This window comes from Takifugu rubripes, chromosome 2 (genome assembly GCF_901000725.2).
Source record: "Takifugu rubripes chromosome 2, fTakRub1.2, whole genome shotgun sequence".
Lineage (NCBI taxonomy): Eukaryota > Metazoa > Chordata > Actinopteri > Tetraodontiformes > Tetraodontidae > Takifugu > Takifugu rubripes.
The window spans coordinates 11,692,699-11,706,411 of NC_042286.1; the positions used below are offsets into that span (position 1 = coordinate 11,692,699).

At 48.3% G+C, this 13,713-nt stretch overlaps 1 protein-coding gene across 8 annotated transcripts in view; it reads left to right on the top strand.

The window, feature by feature from the left end:
- The first annotated feature begins 1,269 nt into the window (after nt 1-1,269).
- Nucleotides 1,270-13,713, top strand: part of ralgapa2 (Ral GTPase activating protein catalytic subunit alpha 2) — a 56,965-nt gene continuing 44,521 nt past the window's right edge. For all 8 annotated transcript variants that reach the window (XR_003885940.1, XR_003885945.1, XM_029826559.1 and 5 more), the window contains exons 1-7: nt 1,270-1,647; nt 7,036-7,146; nt 7,257-7,306; nt 12,165-12,222; nt 12,933-12,976; nt 13,117-13,297; nt 13,398-13,513. Coding sequence is in view for 6 of the 8 variants with exons in the window: in XM_029826559.1 (XP_029682419.1) it covers nt 1,542-1,647; nt 7,036-7,146; nt 7,257-7,306; nt 12,165-12,222; nt 12,933-12,976; nt 13,117-13,297; nt 13,398-13,513 (666 nt within the window). In the remaining 2 variants the exon portion in view is untranslated. The remainder of the gene's footprint in view (nt 1,648-7,035; nt 7,147-7,256; nt 7,307-12,164; nt 12,223-12,932; nt 12,977-13,116; nt 13,298-13,397; nt 13,514-13,713) is intronic.

The following is a 13,713-nucleotide window of genomic DNA, read 5'->3' on the forward strand; positions in this document are numbered from 1 at the left end:
CATAATGAACAGCTACAAATGTTAATGACGCGTGTATCTGTAATCTTTATTTGCGCCTCAAAGCACCAAGGCTGGCATCTAAAACAATATAAAGTGAATTTATACTCGAGGTTTATGAATTCAAATTCCATTTCTTACTTATACGTCATAACTTTGGAGGAGCTCTTTAAAGAAACAAACTGCCTCTACAAAAAGACAGATGATCCGGACGTTTTAAAGAAAGAGATCAACTATAAAGAATCTATTAAAAGGCACATCTGATCCCTTCACATTTTGGATTCATCTCAGAACTTTTATGGGTTTTGCCCAGATGGATTTGTCTAGCTTAATACAAATTACAGTGAGAATTAATTAAAGACACAAAGGCAGTTTAATCAGCTCATTTTGATATAACTGTGGGTTCCTTTGAACAGAAGAGGGACTTTTCTGTTGGAAAAGAAACCAAGCAGCTGATTCCTGAACGTGTCGAGCTGTGTGGATGAGCAGTGAGCCTGAATTCAGGCACGGGTGAGGCCCGGTGATGGTGCCACCATGCTGTTGGGGTGTTTTCCTGCTGAGGACTGGTCAGACTGGGTGGCCCAGCACAGGGTCACCCTCCTAAAGGGAACCCAATCCAGCATCTCTGATCAGGCCTAATGGTGACCCCACCGATGACCCCCAACCACCCTGAAAGAGCTCCAGAGGATCTGCAGAGAAGAATGATCCCCAATCCAACACACACACGCATGCATGGGTCAACATCAGCCAATGCCGAAGGAATATTCAAAACAATATATCAAGCTATAAAAATTGAATTATAGTGGATTACAATATTTCTGTTTTGATGTGTGTGGTAAACAAAATAGATAAATATCATTGGATAGTTCTGTTTTGATGGGCGTCAGTTTCACCTGCAGGTGAATCTTTTATTTGTCATTTTAATCCTTAACCCTATTAATACACGTGTATTTTATTTTATTTTCCTTTAGTGTCTATTTTCAACACCAGGGGGTACAAATGAGCTCTTACAGCCACCAAACCGGGGGGGGGGGGCTCCCCTGTTCCCGATAGCAAAAAGGGTTAGAACAGATCGCTAATATGGTCCGTGTAGATTATGATTGGATGCCAAGACCAAAATAAGTTGCACCGTTTTTCCACATAGGGTGAAAAAAAAAGTGGGGGGGGGGGGGGTGTATTTGGGTCAGACACGCACGAAAACAGCTGCACGGCGCGATATGCGCGCCGAGTGTGGAGCCCAAACATGCCGGCAGGTGGGGTGATGCGTTCAAATGCAGCGAAATGTGCAGAGAAGTGACACTGAAAGTGCAAGGTGGAACGGTTCTAAACACGGAGGCGTGAGTTTAAGGGCTGACCGGCCCTCTTCGTGCAAGTTGCGCTTCCGTGTTTACACACCCACCGAACAGAGGACAGCAGCGGCCGTTGGGCGAATGTTTACCGAGCAGTCATAGAGAGGTGGTGAGGACAGTGACAGTCGCCCCGGAGGCTGCGTGCATGGTGAAGCGCAGGTGTTTCCAGCCGCCACGGTTGCATTTTACAGCGGGATGTTCACTCGCAGGGGGCATGGCGACGTCAAGAAATCTATACAGAAAGTTCTGGACCCAAAGAAGGATGTACTGACCCGGCTCAAGCACCTTCGGTCCATGTTAGGTGAGTTTGTGCTCCGGGTCTATGATGCTGCATCACCGAGGCTAAGCTAGCCTAAGCTAGCGGCTAACCAAGATCAAACAAGGCGTCGGGTTCGCTGGCTGTCACCGCTTTGACAGTCGGTCAGAGGTGACACAAAGTCGCCCTTTTCCAGGAAAAGACGGTTGGTTGCGCAGTGAACGGTGGTCACCCATTGACCTCTGTCACTATTATCGTTGCCTGCTATGCAGGAGCGCTCATTGTAATTGAGCACGGTGGCTAACGGGAGCTAGCCTGTGCTAGGTAGCGAGTCAATGCTAACTGCTCCTGTCACAGCAGCGCATCATTGAATCGCAGATGTCCGGCACCACAACCGTCCTCTCATCCAGTCTGTCGCCCTTCTGACAGTGCTCTAAAGAAAACGCTGCCTCCACGGGTGAATTTTGCCTGTTTTTGTAAGAAACGTTGACTGGAATAGAGCCTGGTGGCTTGCACTGTTGCAGCTCTGGATTTCTTGGTCCATTTGACCTGACAGAGAAGTTCAGTGGAGCATTTGCTCTTTCCTGCAACAGCCTGATGTGTTCTGTGATGCATTTGTGTCCAGGCTTTTTTTTCTTCTGATGAACCATGCTCACAATACGGGCATGTGTGCTTTGTTTCTGCGGCACCGAAACAGAGGCGATGGACCGGGTTGGTGTTTGCTGAAAGAAGTGATGGGATGGAATTGTAAAGTTTACAAAAGGTCGCCCGGTTCGCCTCTGAACATTAAAGACGATAAGGACTCGAATGCATCTTTCAGTCAACAGGTCAGGTTCAATGTCCAGACCGGTGCCACCATGGGCCGAACCAGAGCACCCCTCCCCGTGTTCTCTTCCCCACATGTGCGCGTAGGAGATAAGGCTGGCATGTTTGTCCGCTGCTGGACCTGCGCGTTCCCGTCTGTCAGCCTCTCGCATTTCTCTCCTTGCCTTCAGCTCAGGAAGGATTTCCTCCTGGGGCTGCCAGGTTCCTGCGTGGACAGGAAGCCCCGCGGAGGTCAAGAGCAGGGGGCCTAATGGAAGAGCTGGATCACTGGACCGGGCGGCCCGAAACCAGCGTTTTCAACCCACTGCGGTTGTAGTATTGTTGTTTGAGGGCGATCTGTGGCGGGGTGAGCTATTTCCAGCCTGGCCCTGTATTGGTTTTCTGCCCACTGAGCAGCTCTGTTGGCCAGAGTGTGAAAGCTGCTGCATGTTAATTCGCCTGTCATGCCTGACTGGATTTGGCTGTTAATTACAGGAGCCCAGGAGATCACCTGATCGCTCGCCGCTTCTCTAAATAAAACCACACTTGGCCACGCGTGCAGCACTCCCTCCCATGGTTAAAAGTTCCTGGATCTGGCCTGGGAATCTCCCACGAGGGATAGTGCCCGATTCCCTCCTGAAGGTCAGCTGAAGATCACTCCGGTTTGGATCGGTCACGGTCCTCCAGGTGAAGGACCCCCCTCCGTCAGCTCAAGCACGCTTCTACTGTTATTCCATTTTCCTTTTATTCTGACCTCTTGAGCCCTGTGGGGACAACAGAGTCAGGTCTTTAAACTCATCACACTCATTTTCTCAGCATTAAATCCTTAAAGCAGGCTGGAATGTTCAGATTAAACTGTAATAGTGGCCGTTAATTCTTTAAAGCCGTGTCTCTCTTCGCCGCCTATACATCAAATAACAAGTTACCTGTGGAAGTTGTGCTGAGCAGACAGGCATTTAGGTGTCCGGGCTAGCCCCTGATAGAAATCTTCTATTTATAGAGGCTCCCATTTACAATGTAAAGTAGCGGCATCAATTGTGGAGCTTTATTATTCAACAGCGGAGGCAGACGTGCGGGTGAAACATTCTTTTTCAGTTGTGTCCCTGTTGTTAACGACGCCGGTTGCCGGGGTCATGACCCTATGGCAGCTTTGCAGGTTGTGTTTTTTTATTTTTCGACACTCCCCTTGTCTTTAAACGGGAATAAAAGTTATGCTGAGCATATGGCGCAATGATTTGGCAACATTATTGCCCCATAGGGCACCACCTGAGCGGGACACGTGCCACAGAACTGAGAAGCAACGGTACATTACAGGCGTGGAGCGGAGGCCTCGGCCCCAGCAGGGTGACACATTAACTCAGTGCCGTGAAGCTGCTACAGGTGCTGCGACGTCTCCGCCCCCCTCCAAAGTGGCTGCGCAGGTCATCGCAGCAGGGACGGGGGCACCTTTAAACGCCCTTTTGGCAGCCAGATGTTGCCGTGGAAGCGGGCCTTGCTCTCAGCGTGCTGTGTGAAAGGAAAATCTCAAGGTGAAGCACCGGAGACGGCAGCGCTGGAAGGGCTCTCAGGCGGCTGAAAGAAGGCTCCCCCTCACTCCACACACACGCACGCACACACACACACACACACCCCTTTGTGATCCACTCCAGCTGAGAGATGGGAGGAACCTCCAGTGGCTGGACGTTAAAAAAGAAGCTTTTGAAGCGTTCTTTTCGCACCATCGCGCTCCTGATGTCTTTAGTTTCTGTCCTCTATTCATCAGTTGAGCTCTGGAACTTGTGCAACGTCCCAGATCTTGTGTTTCTGCCGATCGGCCGGCGAGGTTGCCGCGTGTTCGAACTTCCCTAAAAAGCCTGAATTCGCAGCACGGAGCGCATCACATGATGTTGATAAATGAGCAGCGTTTTCCCCTTTTCTGCCGCTGCCGGCCTGAATAGGAGCCGGGGGAACAGCGGCGCTCTTGTGTTCCGCGGTGGATGATATCTGTGTGACGCGGCACATGAAAAACCAGTCTGTTGAGTTGCACCATTTACCTGTCCTGCTCTCCTATTGGCCCAGCCTCATCTGAGACCTGCAGCGTGTTGTGACACCACTTTAGATCAGGGTTTTCGGAGTGGGACTTAGTCTTATGTTGCTACCAACGCCTAAGCCTTTGTTAAGCTGTCGCGGAGTTTTAGGTTTGAAGCTTTGGCAACATGGAAGACTGCTACAGAGTTACAGATACAGCAGATATAAAGTGCAACGTGTTGGTCGCTGAAAGGACTTTTTGTTGCTAGCTGATTTGTCACTTGTTTATTTCCTTATCTTCATAAATATTGGGACGGAGCAACACATGTAAACATAGATCCTTCCTTCGTGTTGACCTCCTGGATGAGAGGCTTCCATTTGCCTTCAACAGTCCTGTGGATGCTTCTCTAGACCTTCGGGGTCAGTTTTTCATCGTTAAAATGTCAAACGCCTCCGTCTCCGCTGACTTGACCTGTTCTTGGTGGATCTGCTCCGTGTAGATGGAACAATCGGGCTCTTCTAAGTGCTAAATCTAAGCTGTTGATCGTGCATCGTGCTCTGATATTAATCAGGTCCCCTCTGAGATCCACATACCCCTCTGCTGGGACCATTAAAGAGTCCTCTGTCCTCCTTTCTGGCAAGAATGTGATGCACCTGCGGAGTGGCGAGCCCATCCCAGCCCAGAGCCAATGCAAATGAGTGTTCCTGCTCCTCTCTGGTGTCGGTGCTATAAATTGTGGTCCAAACCTGTCTCCATTCAACAAGAGCTTTAGTGATGCCGATTCAGTTTGAATCTGAAGCTTTGCTCAAAGGCGCTAGGTTTGGTTTGAGTTATGTATATATGTCTTCTGTTTAAGCTAACTAGATGCGCCCCCCCCCCCCCCCCCCCCCCCCCCCCCCCCCCATGGTTACGGAACCCTGCTGTTCATGTGCACTGCTGTGTGCTCTCTCACTGCTTGCTGGACAAACCCAGTTTAACAGCAGTTTATTAGCAGAGCAAGCAGCGGGGTAAGAGGCTAATTAGCAGTTAGCGCTCAGGTTTTCTGCAGCTTTGCACGGGAGACGGGTGCTGTCCCTTTCCCACGATGACGGAAGAGAGCAACAACATGTCGTGGAGCTTTCTAACATTGTGCAACACTCAGCAGTTTTAGTCCACCCTTTCACCCTCAAGGCCCGGTCGGACCTTCGCTGAAGGGAGAACCTCATTTATCCAGCCAAAGGTCAGGAAAAACAAACAAGGCTCTTTGTGTGTGTGTAAACGCCACAGTCTGGTCAAACCAATCACCACAGGTGTGTTTTTCTGCCCTCCAGACTGCGTGTGTGTGTGTGTGAGTGTGTGTGGCTTCCTGGTAGTCCACTCCCATTGCGTTGGAACATCTGCCCTTTGCTGACAGTGAAGAGGAAACATATCACAATAGATGGTGTCATCCCACCCAAATGTGCCACATTCGCTCCGTTTGACACGTGTTTATTCCTCCTTCTTGACTTGGGCTTAACCTGCGACCCCCCCTTCACACTTTTTGGGGCAGGTTTGCCTAAAGATTCCCTTTTGCCTCTCTTGGTGTTGGGAACTCTTGGGACCCGCAGGCATTCATTTTAGCTTCCTCAAACAAAAAACCCAAAGGTTCTGCTGCTCAATGAGTGGAGGACACAGTGTCTTTGTCCACTCGCAGGACTCACAGAAGCCTTTGTGTCTTCCCAGTGGAATGGCGTGAACAGAGACGCCTGAAGGAAGCGTGTGGGTCCTGCTTCCACACCTCCCTGATCCGCTTTAGTCGCTTTTCTCCTGAAATCTGGTCGATCATCCTGCTACAGTAGCCATCCTGAAGTGGGGGGAGTAGTTTTACTCCACCAGTGTTTGTGTAAAAACTCCCGTTCATCTAAGGAAATGGTCCGTTTTGGTGTGGTGGAATAGTTTTCATTCCACGTAGCTACTGAGTGCCAATCCAGTGCCGTTAGTGGCTGTTTTAAGAGTTTGCTCTGTTTAAATGGCGTAAATGACGTACGATTACAGACAGACTGCCGAGGTGTTGCCCCGGCAACAATAGAATTTAACCTCTTTCCATTTTGGGAGCGTTGGGATCTCCTGTGCTTAAGTCACCTCTTGAGCAATCAACTCTTCCCCAAGGCCCAACCCAGTGCACGTTGGACGTGCGCCCCTCCTAGCTGAAAAAGTCCAATCCTCAAGGTGTTGGTCCATCTGGTGGTTGGCAGTGACCTCGGAACATCGGTGGAAGGAGACGCTGACCTTTAAGGTCCGTCATGGTGCCGCGTCTCCTGTCACATGTGTAGTCAGCATTTACGGCGACAGGTAGCACAAGATGGGAACGGCGGAGGCGTTCCTTCGCTGTCTTGGGGGAATTCCTGTCCAAATGTTTGAAGGGTTTATTTCTTTACTGGCAGAGAGGTTTTGCCATCTCTCCCCTTAGAGAATCCGATTGAGTAATGATCAGATTAGAAGGAAAAGTTGTTTCTCAACACGTTGAGAAGCCTCAAATTCCTCTGACTGTAGGTAAGGAGGCCCTGAGGGACGCCAGGGGAAGTGAAGCAGGTTGATGGTTTCGAATGTAACGTAAAACACAGCGAGATGATCCTCCACTCAACTCTTCCTTCTCTCCACAGACATCATCGACAGGGGCGAGCTGAAGACGTTCTTCGAGAGCAACTGTTCCCAGATTTATTTTATCTTCTACGAAAACTTCACGACGCTGGAAAGCAGCTTAAAGCAAAAAGGTGGGTCTGCCCGGCCGGAACGCCGTGGTTTTATCTGCGTTGCTTTTTAATCCTGCACCGATTATTGATGGAATATTGATGAGGATGATGCAGCCAACTGTGTGTTTCAGGGAACAAATCGCAGAGGGAGGAGCTGGACTCTATCCTCTTTATTTTTGAAGTAAGTCAGCTGGATTTTATTGTTTCTCCTGTCTTCTCGAGCCCGGTGGACTCTGGACTCTGAAGCGGGCGTGGCGCCTTCGGTTTTCCGCCACACTGCATTTGTGAAGTTCTAACTTTAAAGGAGGGGCGTCAGAAGAATATCGGAGGGTATCAAATGTGCTCGGTCGCTGCCCGCTCGCTCTGAGCCTCCGCCCCACCACGGAGTCCAAAAACAACCGCTTTTACGCGGGGATTCTTATCACACGGGAGGTGACGTGTTTAAAGCGCTGCTATCGTGCAGCTCCGGCTCCAGAGGGGTCGTGACTAATCTCTGGAGCGCCTCCAGCACGACCAGCAAAAATGGCGTGCCCGTCACCTAAACGGCATAATTCACCTTCAACAGGTGGCGGCGTTCAGTTCCTTTCTTGTTCTGGAGAACTGGGCGTGCATGCGAATTAAAAAATGTGCGTCAGTGTGCAACACGCTGTTGTTTGTCCGCCCCTCCCTCCCTCCCTCCCTCCCCACAGTCCTTTACCTTGTTTTGAAAAGGCAGTCCCAGTATCTAGTACAAACAAGCCATTCTCCAGTTACATTTGTTCAGGGCACAGCCGAGAGGACGGCGGCGGGTCAGAAACAGAACATTTGGCATTCTGGTGCAGTTCAGACCCGGGGCCGTCGCGCGTGTTTGGAAGCGCGCTGCCGTTTTCTCCGGGGATCTTTGCGTCGTGGCGCTCATCTGTGTCTGTATATCTTTAATCAGCTTTGGTGGCATCAGTTTGGGAGCAGATTTATCCAGTCATTCCCTGCTCATAAGCCCTGGTTTCATGCCTCCTTCATATTTATGGAGTCATGGTTGTTAGAAAGAACTAGCTTAACCCCCATTTGCCCCCCTTATGGCCCCCTGAGAGTCATGACTTGGGGTTTCACCCCTGAACCCAGGGGATAAGCTGGTCCCAACTGGTGTGTACTGGACTGCTACTCTCCTGAGCCCGTCTGTGTCTGGGATGGATTTTCCAGTAATGGTTTCACATTTGTTTGTGGCGGCTCTGCTTTGCTCACATTCATCATGTAAACACGGAGGTGGCGTAAGATGGGGATTTGAAAGGATTTGTGTGGCTAAAGATAGCAAACATGATATTTTCAGATAACTGGATTGTGCAGAACAAACAGACCGTGTTAGTACATATCATCAAGTATCCTGTAAATTTTTTGGGGGGGGAATAAAATCATGTTTGGCAGGCAGAGATGGAAGTTAAATAGAAGATAACGCTGAATAGAGACGGGTGTAGATGACAGGATGGGTGGATGGGTGTTCTTGAGGCTCGGAATTACAATACAAAAACTTCAGCTTATACCCTCATGCTTCCAGCTACATGGGGCCCAAAACAGCCTTGTTTTTACTGTACATCAGCCCTTTCTCTCTCACACACACACACTCACACGCACACTCACACACACACACACAGACCTGTGTCTTCAAATTGACCTAGATGAATTGTGACCCCATTTTTTTAATGGACTTCGATGGTGGAGGATGATCCCTGATGCTGAACCTTTTTTTGGTAATTGATATCCAGAGGGGGTAATCTTTTGGTCCCTCCCCCCCAGCAATTGTGCTGGAAGCCGCCACCGCCACCCCCACCCCCACCCAGCCATCGTGTTTTTCTTCCAGCCTCTTTGTGTCTGCTGTTGGGAAGGTCTCCTCCATGGTAGCACATGATGTTTCCTCATCTGATTTCCCGATGGGAATTCTGTGAGGATTCAGTGCTGCCGAACACCGTCAAGGTTTTTTTGTTGATCCCGTGCACGAAAACAATGAAAATATTTTATTTTTTTTTAGCAAAAACGTACGTTATTTCTTTATACTGGGAGCCATGTGTCCTTGATTCTGATGAGAGGAAGCAAGTAATGTTGAGCAAAAGCCAAAAATTACGTCAGGCATAATCACAGTCTGGCGTGGCGCTGCTTCACTACAAACTTAATCTGTAGTGTCAGAAATGTGAAACAAATGTCTTCAATCCTCCCTTTTGCTGTTGCACAGGTAGATTTCAAGAGTATTCTGAGAAAAATACTAAAGGTCCGCAGCGTCGCGTGTGCAGATGGGCCCCCAGGTTCACTGAGGCCGACCTTGTGTCAGCTGACAGCGGGTCAGATGTGGTTCCTCTGAGGTTGTGGGACAGGTTACAGCAGGGGCATCCAGCTCTGGGACGAACACAGCTCAAAGGGAAGTCTGCAAACGTCCACTTTCTCTTCAGGATGTGACTTCATCTTGACCTGTAATCTGTCACCAGGACCTGACTCAGCATTCAGAATTCCCCTCCTCGTCCACACACAGCATGTCGAGTTGCCTTATATGGGTACTTCTGCACATGTTCTCTTTATTATTATAAGTGATATTTATTTAAATGTTTATGTTAAAAGGATAGTTTAGCTCAGGGATACATTAAAAGCGCTTATAAGTATATCAGATTGGTATATTATTCCTTCATCAGTCATATCACACATCTGTAACAGTCAGTGGTGGTCAATAATAACTGTATGTTTTATTACAAACATGAATAGGCTCCGTAAACCTGGATTAATGATGTCCAATCTTGAATGAAGACACAAGATTGCTAATCTGTGTTTTGTTTCGTGCTCTGGCCTGAATTTGAGATTGGAAATGTGTCAAATGTAAAGCTGATAGACATTTGTATACTCTTCTGTCAAATTAGGTTCAAATGTGAACGTATTTATAACTGAATGAAGGAAGCAGCAGCTTGTTTCCTCCATAGGGCAGCGTTGTTCCTTTCACTGTGCTCTGCTGCCACCCACTGGTCGGACAGGGGAAAGACACCCACCTTTTTTATATCTGGTCATTTATCTTTTCTTTTCTTTAGATTTCTTCAGGCGTTCTTTTTAAATTTGAGGCTCATGAGGATGTCTGGCTGCAATTTACCTAAATACTTTAAGCAATAAAGTCCTCTTATTTATCAGGCTGTAATCTAAAGATAGTGGTTGGACATAGCTTCAGGTTGTTTTTATGTTAGCTGTGTTGTAAAGGAGCTTTGTAATGTGATTCATACTCTGGCCATTTCCTGATTTCTGAAAGCACACGTACGGTGAGAGCTTTGCACCACCGGTGTCGTTGTGTCTCTTGATATTTCAATGTCCCCCCCCCAGGTGGTATTATCATCCCCGAGATTTATGCAAATGACTCAATTTCATCTGGAGTCCAGGTCTGTTGCTGCAATCTAAAAGCCCTTGTAGATCTCTTGGAGGAAGCGTATTCGATGCCATGTTCAGGCCCTGCCACTGGAAATCTAAGTGTGGATCATGTAAATGTGTTGGAGCTATAGTTGCAGCGCAGTAATGCCTCCATCTTTATGCTGGAGTACAGCTGCAGATTAGAGTAACTCCGCCAAGCTTCACTCCGGCAGAGTCTGCATTCGTCTCAAACCAGCCAGTAAATTCCTCTTTGTTGGAGCTGCCCAGCTCCAGGGGGGGTCTTTCTTCGTTAGCTTCTTCATCTCTTTCCCTCTCTGCCATCCCGATGTTCTGGAAGAAGACAGAATGACAGTATTATTGTCTTGAGTCTCTCTCTCTCACACACACACACACACGTACACGCACAGAAAGGCTTAAGCTAGGACGCCCTGCTGGGGTAGCGCCTAGAATAATGCGTCTGCGGCCCCAAGGAGACGAGTGAAGGAGGCTGAAAGAAAGCCTGCACAGAGATTAAATAATCCCATGCAGGATCAATAAGACAATAGTGCCACGCAGCTATACGTGCGCACCATCACATCCGTGGATCAGAGGGAAATGGAACAGAACAGGAGTCATCCGGCGCCCCGGTTTAAGTGATGTGTGTCTTTCGATTTTTATCCCACCGCCAAGGTTAATGACAGGGATTTAGTCTCAGAGGACAAGAAAGGAGAGTTGAGGAGCATCGAGGAAAGCAGGAAGTTGTTGACAAACGGAGATGCTCCGACACGAGACGACTTCTGGAGTACACGGCCAGCAACGTGGCAACTGCTGACCCAAACAGTGTTGTGAGATTCACTATTTAGCATTTCTAACGCGCAGTCGCCCCATTTGTTATGATTGAGCCACGTTTTGTGATAAATTGAAAGCAGGGAAGACCCGTGTCTTTGTCCTCTCCTCCGTCTGCAGGGACGATGAGCTTGTCATGCCGGCCACAGCCGTGGTGTGTTTGAGAGCATAGACTTGACCTGGACTTTGCAATCACAAAGTCTTATTGGGTCACTGATTAGGCCTTGATGAGAGGTGAGCCTTAAAGGAAGCCAGCGCTCACAGTGCTGCGACTATCGACTGGCGCTGCACACATATATACGCCCGCCGTCCTCCCGGACGCTCTTCCCATCTCGGCTGGGACCCAGTTAACCTGTCATTGTATTCAAGAATAATGATAGGCTGCTGAAAGGTCAGGGCACTCTAATTGAGTTGTAAAAGTGGTTATTGGGGAGGTGATGACATTTCTCGTTGCTGTCCTGTCGCTGGGATGGCAGACACGCCGGGCCTGGGGGAGGAAAAGGGCTCCTTAAAACTACGCTGCTGCCATTCACCTACGTAAAGCTTCTCCTTGTGTCGTCGTTCTGCTTTAATGTCATTTTTGTTCCTTGTTAAGTCATTTAAGGTTATGTTTAAATGTCACCAAATGTTTGAAAAAATCTGTTTTAATCAAAACGTATTTAGGAAAGGCCGTTTTTAGCCCTTAAACGTGAATCCATGTCATGTAGAGCACGTTTTTCCATATAGATCGTATGTATTCAGTAAAAGCTTTATTCACACAACTTGTTCCAAACCGGCCTGTTAGCTTTGCTGTGATCACTGAGCCCAAAAAGCTCATTTACAACTTCTTTTATTGTTCTTTTCAGAAAATTCTACAAAATTTGCCAGAGAAAATCTACAATCGATGGCAGTTTCACAGTATAGGTAAGTCTTGCTACCTTTCCGAGCACGTGCGCAACAAGACGGCGTGAATGCTAATTGGCGGGTTGCTTTTCCACCTGGTCCGTGGCGGCTTTTACACGTCTTCACTCCCAGACTTCACAAAGCTCCGACGCGCCGTAGCGCAGAGTCACGGAAGCCATACCTGACCCGTCTGTAATGAAGAGAAAATAATTAGTGTTGGAAGGGGAGGAAGATGGGAAATGCAAATTAGAACCTCATTTGAAATGCAAATAAGTAATTGAAATATTCTGGCGTGATTTCAGTTACACGCACACACACACACACACACACACCAAAAATTGCATGTGGGATAACCCCAATTATTTCTTCTGTTTGTCAGTCAAGGCCGTGCAGTGAGGGGAGAACAATCAGTTTGACGTTATTGTCTGACTGTTTAGTTTTCAGGTAGGATTAAGAGAATAAAAGTCAAAAAGACAGAGCGGCATCTTGCCCCGTTCAGTCGAGACAAGAAATCCACTGGAATCCTGGAGAGGGAGACCCAGATTAGGATCCCGATCAAGACTGAGGAATTATGAGTCGCTCCAAACGTCAAAACAGGATTAAATGAAGCTGTTGTTGCTTTTTTCCTCAAAAGAACAGCTCCCATTAAGCTCCCTCCACTCTGCCTGCTTGATTCTGCCCTGTCTCCTGGTTCAGGCCATCTTACCTGTGGCTGCTGTTTTTTTTCCCAGGTTCCATTCTGAAAAAGCTTCTACACACTGGAAATTCTTTTAAGGTCGGTGCTGTTTTCATGCCAAAACAATATCACGATGTAACCGTAATGTGGATACGGTACAACTGGCTTCAGACTTGGCCGTGTTTTGCTTCGTGGCTGTTCCTTGTGTTTATTAATTAATCCCAATCTCCTGTGGGTAGATACGCTGTGAGGGGATCCGTCTGTTCCTGCTGTGGCTGCAGGCTCTGAGGGACAACTGCGCCGAAGAGCAGTTCCTTATTTTTGCCTGCCTGGTCCCAGGTTTCCCTGCTGTGCCCTCCTCTAGGGGGCCCTGTACCCTCGACACCATCATTTATAACCCCTTCTCCGCTTCTCCCGATGGTAATTCCATCGTGAAAACCAGTGATATGGTCACCAAGGTCATCGTCAGGATCCTAAACAGACAGTGAAATGGTGTGTGTCTCTGTGTGTGTCTGAGCAGACAGAGTGGTGCCTGAGGAGATTACCCCACTGGTTCCTGCGGTGGCAGGAGACAAGGCTGCAGATGACCAGACCTGCTACATCCTAGAAACACTTCTCAAGTACATGGTCATTCAGGTGAGATCCAGGAGAAAGATCAACCTGATGATGCTGCAGCCTGAGGTTGCAGGTGCGATCTGTCTTTAACCTCATGGCACCTGCTCCATCATGTTGCCAGCTCCCTTTTAGCCTGTCTTCATATCTCCTGGTTTAGATGGACAGCAGTTGGTTTCATCACCAAAGACGATCTTAGTTATTGATTCAGACACTGATTTTCC